General features: G+C 50.6%; 1 protein-coding gene across 10 annotated transcripts in view; it reads right to left on the bottom strand.

Moving 5' to 3' along the window:
* BANP (BTG3 associated nuclear protein) overlaps positions 1 to 13,974 on the bottom strand; it is a 129,940-nt gene that overhangs the window by 76,243 nt on the left and 39,723 nt on the right. For 6 of the 10 annotated variants that reach the window (XM_057314076.1, XM_026494625.4, XM_057314074.1 and 3 more), the window contains 2 exons: positions 4,460 to 4,576; positions 2,620 to 2,795 (listed from right to left, as the gene is read on the bottom strand). In XM_057314076.1, coding sequence (XP_057170059.1) covers positions 2,620 to 2,795; positions 4,460 to 4,576 — 293 coding nt within the window. The remainder of the gene's footprint in view (positions 1 to 2,619; positions 2,796 to 4,459; positions 4,577 to 13,974) is intronic. The other 4 variants (XM_057314077.1, XM_057314078.1, XM_057314079.1 and 1 more) reach the window with 1 other exon arrangement.

A 13,974-nucleotide genomic window follows, 5' to 3' on the forward strand; every position in this document is an offset into this window, starting at 1 on the left:
AGTCAGAAGGCACGCATCACAGCATGCTTTCTCCTAATGCATCGGTCAAGCAGAAGGGTCCTGAGTTATGATCTCTTCTTCAAAGTAAAGTAAAATTCAGTATCAGAAAAATTTCTCTAGTTCGCACCAATCCTTTTTTTTTTTTTTTAAAGATTTTATTTATTTATTTGAGAGAGTGAGCACATGAGCAGGGACAGAGGGAAAAGGAGAAGCAAATGCCCTGCTGAGCAGGGAGCCCAACGCAGGGCTCCATCCCAGGACCCCGGGATCATGACCTGAGCCACCCAGGTGCCCCTCGTTTGCCCCACTCCTAACAACAGGCACTGTCCATCAGTCATGTCCAATGGACACAATCTCCTAGAGAGCAATGCTTCCCACAAAGTGTGTCAGCTCATCAATAACTCAGTCTCAGATAAAAAGAAAATCTGTATTTTTTCTCCCAGATGTTACTAAGCTCAAAGTCTGATCCCTTCTTCTGTGTTCATTTAGCAGCATTTTGCAGTTTCCCCAAATGAAATATTTTTCATATTAATCACATCAAAGCAAGACACTTAAAAAGATGAAATATTTTGTTTTTCAGATAACCCGAGAAATTCCCAGAATTATTGAGTGCTACGCTCCTCAGTGGATACAGTTTAAACCAAACAAACATTAAGCCTTAAGTGGCTGGCCAGACCTGTGTGGATATCGACCCAGAATCTACGTGGACAGACAGACAAACAGGAAGAACAATCAGCTCTCTGCAACTGCTGTGGACGCCACCTCTACCACGGATGTTAAGTACCCACTAGCTGAGACCCGGGCATCCCTCTCGTCCTCAAATTTAATGTGTAAAGAAACGAAGCGATTCCACTCCCGGGTGACCAAGAGAAATGAAAACACACGTTCTCAACAACACCTGGACAGGCATGGTCATCACAGCTGGAAACTGGAAGCACCCCGAGCATCCACTGACAGATGAACGTGGTCCATCTCCATGATGGAGCCGGACCCGGCCACGGAAGGGGTAAAGTGCGGACACTCTCTCCACAGCGACACCCCCCTGGGAAGTGCCTGCAACAGGTCATTCCAGAGACAGAAAGTAGACCGTGGCTCCCGGGGACAGTGGGCAGTGACTGTGGTGGGGCTTCTTTCCAGGGTGACAGAATGTTCTAGAATCAGACTGGGTGATGGCTGCACAAGTGTGTGAACGTACTGAACAGCACTGACTTTGGAGTATTTAAATTTGATCTCAGTTTTAAGGAAATCTCTGCTTCTCTCCCACTCCTGCTCAGCCACCCCATCCTGACAACATATGTCAGACGTGAGCAACACTCTGAGAAAAACACCGTTTTCAATGTTTCAGATATGGTGATCGATGTAACAAGAAAATCGTTGCTCAGTATATCTACATCATGGTCTTCAGGAATCTACATGGCTCTTTTAGTAAAAATCAACAACTCAGACACAAACCCAGAAAACCTCACAAGTTTACTAGTAAACAAAACACAGGCTTCCGAAGTCGGTACCACAGCACTGAACACACCTGTCCCCTTTCTGCCTACGCTATAGAAAGCCAGGTGGGAAGCCTAAGCTGGCCGGCAAAGGCAGGACAAGGGTGCCAGGCGGCAGGGGTCTGCTGCAAGGCACGCGAGGCCCGCCGCGCGGAGCAGGGCCAGTCAAGAGCAGGCATCCGACCCTGCAGTAGAGGTGGGGGGCCAGGAAGCCCGGGTATGGGTGAAACAGGCTCACATCCAGGCGCCGGCCACGCGGCTCCCTCTGCCTCTTGTGGGAGGCGCCTCGACACCCCCCAGCACCTATGTCTGGCCCTCGGCAGAGACGTGGAGAGGCCCCTGGTCGAAGGCAGTGACCAGCTACTGGCTATGAAAGCACAACAGCGTGCCATCAGAAGGCCTCTGGAAGCTGACTGATACACATGGACGTGGAAGGTCCCCTGGGCCACAGGGGAGGAAGCAATGGACATCACACAGCATGTATGTTCACGCAGAAAGTCTGCAGGATTGACAGAGATCTCTGGATGTGAAATTCCATGCTGTTCTCACTTTCTTCTAACACTTTTTAAAAACAGTAAACATCTACAAATCTTCCTCAACTTAGGATGGGTTTATGTCCCAAGAAACGTATCATAGGTTGAAAAACGTTAAGTCAAAAATTCATGTAGTACCCTAACGTACAGAGCATCAAACGTGAGCCCAGCCCACCCCAGACGTGCTCAGAACACCCACGCTTGCCTACAGTTGGGCAAAATCGTCTCACACCAACAACACCGTGTGAGACAGCTCACAGAACGTACTGAGTCCTGCGCTAAAAGCAACACGCAGGACGGCTGTGTGGGGGGTGCAGCAGGGCGGTCAGGGCGGCGGCTTCTGGGAGCCCTGTCCCCATCGTGAGGATCACACTGCACACTGCCAGCCTGGGGGAAAGATTCAAATTCAAAATTCGAAGCACGTTTCAACTGAGCAGGGATGGCTCCGGCACCGTCGTAAAGTGGGCAAACCACGAAGTCGAACCATCATAAGGCAGGACCGTCTCACTTTCCTAAGAAGCAGAAAAAACACGAGAAAACACAAAACGGTACCTACTGCCACTCAGGCAAAGGAAAGGGCTCTGCAGGCGCACCTTCCGAGTTCAGGGTGATGAGGGTGACGTTGTTGCCGATGTTCTGACTTCCTGACTGTCCACAGTTGGAAATGGAGTCGCTGGCCTCGGACCCGCTCTCCCCGTCCTCGTTGTGGCTGTCCTCTTGACCCGGCACCTTCACCACAATGGTGTTCTGCCGTCGCCCGGGCACCGCGCTGAGCGGGAGACAAAAACACCAGCCAAGGTTGTGAGAGCGCCACGACCGACAAGCAGAGACTAGCACTAGCAGAGGCACTGCCATGTTCTTCTTTCCTTCATTTATCAGAGAATCTAACTGTGCGAGGAGCAGCGGCTCACAAGGCTTCCCATACCGCTCTCTCTACTAAGACTGACGGCAACTGAATAGCCCCAAACAGTCTGGGGGTGAAAGAAACGGTATGAAACGTAAAAGTTTACAAACACGTTTATATCGCAAAACAAGTAAAATCACAACCCACTGTGACTGAAGGCCTAGAGTGCAGCTCTCTGATCACAGAGGTGAGCCTGCAAAATGTGGCCACTTGAGGAACTTTTGAGGCTACATCAAAGGAAAGACCGGATTAAGAGGAAGTGAGCCTGGAGACTTCCATTGACCCAATCCACTGCACACTGTTAGACCTTCTGGAAGCGACTCAGCTTTGTTAATGGCAGTTATCACTCCCAACCACTCCCGCCGACAAAAACTGCTGAAGTGGGTCTAAAAAGCCAGGCGAGAATTTCCTAGGGGATATTCTCACCACTCTAAGGGATCCTGCTGTGCAGCGATAAGATGCTGCCAGAAAGACACAAGCCGCCAGCTCCAAAAGGGCTCAAAACATCTGTCACCTGGAGACATTCTCCTTGAGTCACCCACGACTCTCTCAACATCCCTTCACGGGGCCTGGTAGGCACGGAGAAAGGGGAAGACACGCATTTTCCCTGTTTACAGAGACAGAACGCGCTTCCAATCCTGGCCGTGCCGCGGGGAGGGGGCTACGACCTTCTGAACCTGATTCCACAGCACCTGCCCAAGCTGACCTCGCTCCTAACCACTCCAAGTCTGACAGCTGACCCCCAGCCGAGCCCTGCCAGAGGCCTCCACTGGCCAGAGCTCCTCGGAAAGCCTTTCCCCCGCCACCCAACACAGCAGGCCGCGGCACAGCGGGGCCCCTCGAAACTGGACAACAGAGGAAGCAGGACACAGCTGGGGGAGGAACACTCAGAAAGGACTGAGAGAAAAGGCAAAACAGAACTCCGTGAACACTCTGATGGAAACAACAGGCAAAAGAGCCCTCCCTGGGGCCCGTTCCCAGGAAAAGCTGAGCCCAGGCCACTGGGCAGGGCCACCCACAGCAGACCTCGCCATCACACTGTGCCTTAATGCACTATTTCTGACCAAGGTTACACTTACAATGTCTCAAAGCAAAAGGTGGGAGGAAAAAAACCATCACCTTGAAATGCCTTCATCACTTAGCAGACTTAAAAAAGGCTGTCTGTGGACCTGACATGCTGCTACAGAGACAGACAGACAGACAGATGTGAGTATGTGGTGGTCAGGGAGGAGGACATGAGCTCCAGCAGCTGCTGGGAAAACATCAAGCCGTCTCCCCCTAAAGCACGTGAGCAGCAGACATGGACGTTCCAAGTGCCTCTCCCCTTGCCGTGTCACCTTCTCCAGCTAGCACGTCAGGATGCGGGCCGGCAGCACGGCTCGGCCCTCCCCTACCACAAAGAACCGCGGGCCGCGCTCGCGGGCTCAACCGACCGGCTGTGCCCGGCTCAGAACGTTGACTGGTCCTCGAGGGGACTCATCACGGTGGCAGTGGCAGTGAAAGGTGGGGTTGGTGTTGTGGCTACTGACTTGCTAATGATATTTTCCAGGGAATCCGGTGCCCTGCTGCTCAAGGGGTCGTCCATCTTGGCTACAATGGCGTTCTGCCGATCATTGTTGAGTATTACTGTAGTCTGGGGGACGACGCTAGGGAACAAAAGAATCACAAAGAAAAAGAAGACCTTAAAACAACAACATTCATTTTAAGAGCACATACGAGTAATTCAATACAGTCAGCTCCCCATGACCTGCTCTAAGGGAGGGGAGGTGGCCCCAAGCAGAAGTCACGTGTAAAGTTAATTTACGGTTCCCACTGGGCAAAGAATAAACTGGAGGTGTTTGTCTTTTTCTTTTTAGGAGACAGTTTACCTTCCCTCACTGCTGGTATTCTCAGTTGAGTTGAGGTAGGAATATTTACACCTTTATACAGAAAGCAGAGGTCACAGGGCGTTAGGCAGTTAGTAAAGTTTCTGAAGTCCTATGTCTGCATGGAACACAGCTTCACATTCATGCTCATTCCACCCCAAAGAATTCCTACATGACAAACCGAGGCTTTCATAAGTACCACACTTGCCAACATCATTCCACCATGTTAGCTCTGGAAGGAAAGGGGCAGGATCACACAACGTGTATCGCCTCCGGCTTCTACCAGGGGAGTGCAGGAACCACAACATAGGGCCTCGGCTCTTCGCTTTGAAGGAAAAGGATTATACAACGGAACAGAGCCCCTATCCCCCTGGACAGGCGGCACCCTGCCCGGGGACCCTGCGAGAGGCGGCCTGTGTGTCTGAACAAGCAGCAGGCGACAGCTGATCTGAGGGCATGTACTCCTGCACTGCTCGGTCAGTCAGCATCTGGCCGCTGGTGCCGTGGCCCCAGGAAGTCTGAGCATGCTTCGTCAGGAGCTGGCGGGGAAGCACTGCAAATACACAGTAATACGACCTGCGAAGAGGTCATTCTTGAGTTTCACAGATTTCACGGAACCAACAGCACGTATGAAAGTGTGGCCCAGTGTTACCGCCACACGGCTATTCAATGCCCTCTCCCAAAAGCAGGGACACAAACGGCGCCGTCTCATGCCCAAGGAAATCACAGGACCACGAGGTATTGGGTTTTTTTTTTAAATAGCATAATCAACCGCATTTCGTCCAAAAGTATTATTTTTTCAGTGATTCTACTTGTCCTTTGCTGATACCCAAAGTAAGCCAGCAAATCCTTATAGCCTATCCACAGGGCAGGCGTCACAGTAACCTAGGTCGTGACCCCCGACTTGGGACTGCGGGCACACGCAGGCTTTCAAGACTCCAGCTTCTCGCGTCAGAGCAGGCGATGGGCGATGTCTGCATTTGCTATTTCCCTGAGGCATATTCCGCGGAGCCCTGCTCTCCCGCAGGGCCCCACACACACCTCTCCAGCGCTCTCCTTCCGCGAGCAACTAACGAGGACAACTTTGCTGGCTAATGACAGTTCCCTGACGGGAACCCACCATGGGCGGCAACACACGAAAGGTCTCAGACGTCCTCAAGGAAACAGATTAAAATGAATTAATGGCTCCATCTGGCAAAGCTGTTTGACTAAATAGACCTCTTCTACCCAACAATTCCTGTTAAGGGCAAGGAAATAATGTTCTGAAGCAACCAGCGTCAAGGTAAATGAGTAGCCCTGGGGGTCCCCCACGAGGTCCAGGGGGTTCCTGGACGTGGACAGCTCTCTGCAATGCCATGTCCAAATCCTCAGCTCGCAGAATGCACTCCTTCCTAAAAAGCTTTCCCTTTGAGAGGGCACCCTGGTCAACGTGCTTGTTCCCTCGTTCCCAAAGCCCTTTTCCCATCTGAAAATATAATGAGTTGTCCCTGCAACCACACAGACGTGCGCCGTCCATCCGGCATGTAAGCCCCCAGGAGAACACGGGGCCACCCAGAGACACCAGGCTGAGTGTGAGAAAGCCGAAGCCTCCACTGAGCGCCGAAGCACCCAGGGCGCTGCTCGTTCACCGCTCTTCGCTTTCAACAAAACTGACCAACAACCTAGTTACCTTTTCAGCCCAGAGATCATCAAAAATAATGGTCGACGACAGCTTACAAAGACCTCAGACACAACCTGAGGAGCTAAGAGGCGTCTCTCCTCCCACGGAGTTATTATGTGAACAAAGTTTCCCAGCACTTCCAACTTTAAAAACTACCACTGGAAGTAGGACCAAGGCTGAACCTTGTCTCACTATAAGTGATAAGTCATAATCATCCACAGATTCAAGAATTAACGAAAACTAAAGCCCCCTCCATCTCAAGAACGCATTCACAATACTGGATTATTAAGAATTAGTTCTAGGACTAACACATGCATGCTGCAGTGTTCAACTGTCAGAGAACTCAATCCAAAACACCTTTTTTAACACTTGGGGCTTCATGGCTACAAAAAAATGTATTTTTCAGCTTCAATTTCTCTCTCTGCTCCTGTTGTGCAGAAGTACATCAGCCGGGTGGACAGGGTAAGCTGCAGGGAGGGGGTAAGATGGGAATGGACTTTCCAAAAAGTAAAGGAATAAGGTGAAATTCAACTGTGGACAGCTCCTTCATGGGGTGCTTTCAAACAGACGACAGTATTCAGATTATAATGCAAACACCTGAGAAAGCAAGGAATCAACCTTTTAATATGCCAGAAAGTATATCCTTTCAACTAATGCATTTATGTCAACCACAAATTGTACAAAAGAATATTTCAGTTTTCAAAAATCAAGGAACATCTATATCACACTAGTAAGAATGAAACAGTCGTCTGAGGGTTAATGTGGGAACATGGCCACAATCGTGTAAGTGTCTTGCTGGGCTGAACGACATTCCCCGAGTGCTCCGTCACACTAATCCGCAAGCTCAAGGAAGCGCTTCTGCGGGTGTGATTACGAGTCCTAACCGCTGACCCTAAATTAACCACGAGGGGGATTATCCTGGGTGGGCCTCGCCTGATCAGGTGAGGGGTTGAGGCTTTCTTCCCTGGTCTTGGACATGCCAAGGGGCTCGCCGGCTGATCCTGCCCTCCCCCTCCTGCCCACCTGCTCTAGACTTCAAACGTGCTCGGCTGCCCCCACATGTGTGTAAGCCAGCTCTGGTACAAACCCTCCCTCTCTCGCTCTGTCACGCTCTCTCTCTCGCTCTCTCACACATAAACACACACACACACACAAATGCAGCCCCTACTGGTTCTGCTTGGAAATAATTACAGAAATAATAGAAGCAGTACACAAAGTCCCGTGCCCCCAGTGGTGACATCCTAGAAAGCCTGAAGTCAGTACAGTGTGGAAGGCAGGATATTCAGCCTGGACACTTCTGTGAATGAGACCACAGTCCTTACTCAGATTTCACGGGTTCTGCGTGTGCTTGTATCTGCGTGCGGGGTTCCGGGTGGCTCGACCCCACAAGTAAACCCGTGTCCCTGCACCGCCACTGCCACGGAGCAGCCTCACGCTGCCCCTTTAGACTCGCCCATCCTCCCAGCCACCACTAACTGGCTCTCCACCTGTATGCTTCTTACCCTTGGGCAACATTAAAGACGTGATGGCCTTTGAGACCGGCTTTCTGTGCTCGGCAGACTCCCTGAGGCCAGCTCCCTCTGGTGGCTGCTGAGGACACTGCCACAGCACGGGGCTTTATTTACGGGCGGCCCAGTCCATACTGTAACCCCAGAAAGGCAGCGGGGGATTCACAGGTTTGGCTTATTACAAACAACGCTGCTATGGACATTCATGTAGAGCTTGTGAACATACGTTTTCATTTCTCTGGGCTAAATGCCCAAGAAAGGGACTGCTGGGCCATATGGTACGTCCATGTTTAGCCTTACACAATCCTGCCAGATTTTCCAGAGTGGCTGCCCCATTCTACATCCCCACCAGCAGCACATGAGAGACTTCCCCTTCCCTGATGACTAATGATCGTGTGCTCGTTCACCGTCCATATCTCCCCTCGGGCAACATCTCTATTCGTGTGTCCTGCCCACTTGCTAATGGGGCTGCTTTCCTGCAGGTGATGCGCTATCCGTCGCTGTCAGGTGTGCGCTGTGCGAGCCTCCCCACCCCACCTGCAGCCTGCTCCTCCATCGTCCTCACGGGTCCCTCGAGGAGCCTAAGTTCATCATTTTCGTCGTGTCCAACACATGGCTGTTTTCACAGGCGTGGCTTTCAGTATCCAGTCTGAGAGGGCTGAGCCAGGCCTTAGGTCTCAAAGATCTTCTCCAACAGCTTCATCTGCAGGTCTCACAGCTCTACACTGAAATCCGTGCTCCACTGAAAACCTTTGTTGCAGGGGTGACATGACCCCAGGCTCCTTCCTCTCATTCTGCCTGTGGACGTCCCAGTGCCCTGGCTCCATGTGTTAAAAGGCTGCCCTTCCCCCAATGACCAGTCTTTGCACCTCTGTCAAAGCTCAGCGGGCCTATTTCTAGGCTCTCTGTTAATTTCCACTCATCAATTTCTCTTTCTCTCCCTCATTCTGTTTTTTTTAAAAACTATGTGCTCAATTTATTCTTTGGCAACCTTAAATCATTTTCTATACCCTTACCTTTTTAAGTTCCTATTATTTAAATAAAAACCAAACTACTGGGGCACCTGGGTGGCTCAGCTGGTGAAGCATGTGCCTTCAGCTTGGGTCATGACCTCAGGGTCCTGGGATCGAGTCCTGCATCGGGCTCCCTGCTCAGTGGGGAGTCTGTTTCTCCTTCTCCCTCTGCCTGCCGCACCCCTGCTTGTGCTCTCTGTCAAATAAATAAATAAAATCTTTTGTTTAAAAGATTTTATTTATCTGCTTGAGAGACAGGGAGAGAAAGAGATAGCGAGAGAGAGCATAAGCAGGGAGGAGAGAGAGAAGCCGACTTCCCACCAAGCAGGGAGCCTGACACGGGCTTGATCCCAGGACCCTGAGATCATGACCTGAGCTGGAGGCAGACGTTTGACCGACTGAGCCACCCAGGTGCCCCTAAATAAATAAAATTGTAATAAGAAAAAAAATTAAGGAAAAGGGGAAAAACTAGACTCATAGACTGTCCTGATTGTTTTAATTCTAAGATTATGGTATTTCACAAGTGAACATGCATGCCTAATTCTAGGATTATGCTAATTACCCAGGTTGGATATGCTTACCTAAAAATGGTATCATTCAGAAGTAAAAGATACTCTGACATGGCCCAGTGACCTGTGACCAGGGGGCACAAGGACCACTCCTCCTTGTGGACAGTGACTGAGTCCAGGACCCCCAGCAGCTCCCCCACGGGCAGTCACAGTGGACAGCACTGCCCCCAGGGCTCCATGTGGAAGGACACACTCACTGCTCAAAGCGCAAGGGGGCTCCGCAGTGCCTTCCCCGTGCAGACCGGCAGCCCTCCGCACAGATAGGCTAATACACTCACCTGCCCAAGGCCACATGGCCAAGTTAGACTGCAGCCCAGAGTCCTCCAGTGACACTCTAACCAAAACCAATGAAGCAACAGTTCACAACACACTACGCTCTTTAAACATCAGAATTTCCTGGCGAATCTAGGGGCCACCCCCAGAAAGCCTAAGGGTTTTGGGTTTTTTTAACCATTTTCCCAGGGATTCTGCTGGGTGCCCTGGCTTCCAACAACAACAACAACAACAAAATCACACACATACTCAACCCTGTGTGAGCGGCACAAGTCTGCTCTGTTCGCCGCATCCCCACAGCACGCATCGCGTCCGTGGCTGGATTACTGCACGTGGCAGTTACGTGGCAACGCCCTGCACAGGGCTCTCTCTGTCCATCTGCTTCCCAGGTGAATGCCCACTACACAAGCCTGCGTGTTTAACACATGAATGAATTCAACAATAAGCCTCATGACTGAGGTCAGCCCTCTGGCTCCCGCCTCTAGACTCCTCGGTCTCAAGCTGCTGGTCCACATGCTGAAAGAAAAGAGACCAAGACTCACGAGCCAGAAGAGAAATCTAACAAGACGATACCCAAAGGACAGTCTAGGGCACCGTCATCACTGAGGGAGACCTGGAATTCTGTGGGCTTATGAGCCCAGCACAAGCCACGAGGCCGGGTTGATATCAGACCCTCAGTGAACAAGAAGCCTTAATATGATTAATCTTTTCACCCTCACAGGGTTGTCGAGGCTCGAAGAACACCACGCGCTTATATGCATGACCTCACGGACAGCAATCCTCACATGCTACTTTATTCTCCTTGTACTGAGGAGGAGACTGGTGCTTGGAAAGGGTAAGGTGCCCAAGGTCTCCCCACTTACGGGTGACGGAGCCCGTATTCAAAACCAAGTGCCTCTCATGCTCTTAGCCACTTGTGAGTCAAGACCAGAGATGTTCTGATGTCAACTACTGCTACCGCTTACCCTTTCAAGGTTGGGTGTTCAAATTGTTTTATTTTGGTGGATTTAAAACAAAACACCTTCAGCTTTCAAAGGAGGTATCACACAAACATTTTCCAAGCTACACTTACAAAGTGGCCTTCAACGTCTCTTCTGTTTCAGGAAGTTGCTTTGTGACCATGTTAGAATTACCTGTACTAGAATTTAAAACATTAACATTTCTGTCCCCCTTTGCTCATCATTCACATAGAACGGGACTATGATTTGAATGTATGCCAAGGGGCTCTGTTGAAGTCTATGCGGGAAAAAAAAAAAATTAACCACAAAAATAAAAGACCTAAAAAAAAAATCTTGAAAAATGTAGGATTTAAACTACTTTTCACAAGTCGGTGTTTTCTACTTTTTATTAGAATAGGAAAACAGAACGGAAGCTGGTTTGAACCAGAGAGCTTGAGGACCCACACCGTGGTCGATGCAGGTGGGGACACAGGAAAGAGGAGGCACAGGGGCACCCAGGAGAAAGACCACCAACACAAGAGAGGAGCTCGGCATGTGACGTGCAGACAGTCCAATGAGAAACACACGCAGACCTCGGGCCAAGAGAAGACAAAATTATGTCAAGTCAGGTGGACCAGAGTTTTCAACGGTTATCTAAAAGAGCTTGATGTCGGACCTGCGAAAGCTTACAGAACTTGACAGGCACTCTACCTCTGAATTAGCTAAAACCTCATAGAGATTTCAGGAGCATATAAGTGGATTCTGAACAGACACGCGCACACACAGACACACCCTGTGCATGTGCAAACACACAAAACTCAGGCTGTGTCCTAACAAAGAGAACCCCTTCAACAAGGACGGCAAGAGAGCTTCATGTCTGGACCAGCTCCATCCAACTGGAACAGCACGCTGATGGGGGTTTGCGGCTGTTGCGAGCTCAGAGGGGACGAGCTGCCATCAACTAGCCTGTCTGCCACGGAAATGGTGGGGCGAGGAAAGGACCTCCATCTCTACCCAAGAATTTCAGTGCCCTGGGCTTACCCCAGCAGAACGCTCCTTCAGCTCACCTGCAGAAACGTGACTGTGAAGTCACGTTAATATGAGCAGCGTGGGCGGTCCTTCCTTGGTTCCAGTTCCTAGTGACCAAGGAGAATGTCCACCAGCACCGTCCGTATTCACTCCACACTAGCATTCATCCAGGAAGTAAGATGCCAACTGCCACGGAGTCTGATTAATCATCAACAGTGACATGCCCGTGGACGTTCAGTGAACCAACTTCCACGGCTGGGGTGACACAGATACCTGTCATCAAACCACTGCAAGACGGAGAAGAAAGGCCACAACCGTGTTCTGTGCCGAAACCTCCCCTTTACACAGGCAGGTGCTGAGAGCGCGACCATCCAAGGATAGACTATTCCAAAGACAAGTTTAAATAACTTAAAACGCCCAAAGGAAACTCGTCTGAATATTCCTTCCCCAAAGAAGTCCTGAGCACTCCTGATGAGAGGCCTGCTCTGGGCATAGAAGAAACGACACCCACCCACCCAGAGCATTCCCAGTCTGTCATCTGTACCCGCCCGAGCCTAGCAGGGACCCTGCCATCAAGGGTAAAGCAAGACCACAACATCACACAGCGCTGGCTCAGTTTCAGTGCCTCCCTCGCCCCACCTGTGTGAGGAGGGCAGCCCCGGTGTGGCTTCTGTTCACACACTGATGTCCCGCTCTGTGTTTTGTGACTGGGGGAGGAGGAGTCCTGCCAGAACACTTGAAAAACATTTGGAAACATTTCTGCCTCCCTCCCACCCACAGAGAAGTCTCACTGTACCATATTCTGCTGACAGCTGATCCTTTTGCAATTCAAAGTAACTATTCATAAAGTTCAGTTGGGTAAATCTCATATGACACAAGTTTTCTAATGAAAAAAATCTCAATTAACAAAAGAGAACTGGCAAAAATCTCAAGTAATTCCACTTTCTACTCCTAAGAAAATACATTTGCAGATGCTTCTGAAACCCACCGATAAACACACACGTTCTCCCAGCAGCTTTCACGGCTGTCCTCGTGAAGCTCACACAGGAGCCCGGGTCATCATAACACACACCGTGTGCAGTTAACAGCCTTCCCAGCACGGAACTGTTCGGCAGTCTTGGACTTCAACGACAGCACAAACGGGGGGAGCGGGAGCAGGGTAGCAACCCTTACACAGTAAAAACCAGACAACCCGAGGTCCTCGAGTCCAAGAGATAAGGGGGCTAGTGTCCACCATGAACCCATGCCCCTCCGCATAGGGCGGTCCTGCCCTGGGAGCCACAACGCAGCCAGGCTCCATTCCCAGGTCCTCTCAAAAGCAGACAGCCCTGGACAAGTGCTCACAGATGAGATGTAAACAGGAGAGAGGCTGCGTTTTTAGAAACAGAATGCACCAGCCTGCAACTGTCATCCCACGGGGTCAGAGATTCCTTACCGCACCAGCTCATGCCCCCAACAAAGACACCAACCACTCAGATAAAACCCTCACTGAAACCTGTTTTACAGGTTTAGTTCTATTCCTTGAAGGTTAAAGATTAAAGTCATAAAAACCAGGATCCAAAAAAAACACTCTTGGGGATAAGAATTAATTAGCATTAAAAATTCATTTCCAAAAAAAGAAAATTATCTCCAATATCTAATGGGATGAGCAAAACAGAATAAAATGAACTCCCCCAAAATAACCAAGTGCCACAGAGAAAGGGGGATAATGTAATGCAACAAGCTTCAACCGCCAGGGGCTCCAGAGAGAAGATTCTGGAGCAGACAGGCTCTGGATGGGTCGGGTTCTAACCTTGTTCCCCTCCCACAGAAGTCACACTGTGACGAAAGCCTCTGAACGCTGCATGCTAACTCCCAAATCAGAAGAGCACATGGGTTGGGAGTGCATATTCTCGCTGCTTCTTCGCCAGGAGCTGTAGACATGACCGCCAAGGAAACGCTGGACGCCAGGAGGGGCCCCAGGTGGAGCAGGTGCTCTGTCACTGTGCCGGGAGCAGGGCTGCAGGCGACTCACAGCGGTGACACACGACACCCCAGATCCTGGTCTCTATGGCCATCTTGCAATAGAGAAAGGTGGACTCGAGCACTGGTGCCGGGAGCATCCCATGGTGCCAGGAAGGAAGGAAGGAAGTGCTCCAAACAAACCAAACCCTGAAATGACCGGGGGGCAGGGGGGTGATGCAGACAGG

Source organism: Ursus arctos, unplaced genomic scaffold (genome assembly GCF_023065955.2).
Source record: "Ursus arctos isolate Adak ecotype North America unplaced genomic scaffold, UrsArc2.0 scaffold_19, whole genome shotgun sequence".
Classification (NCBI taxonomy): Eukaryota; Metazoa; Chordata; class Mammalia; order Carnivora; family Ursidae; genus Ursus; species Ursus arctos.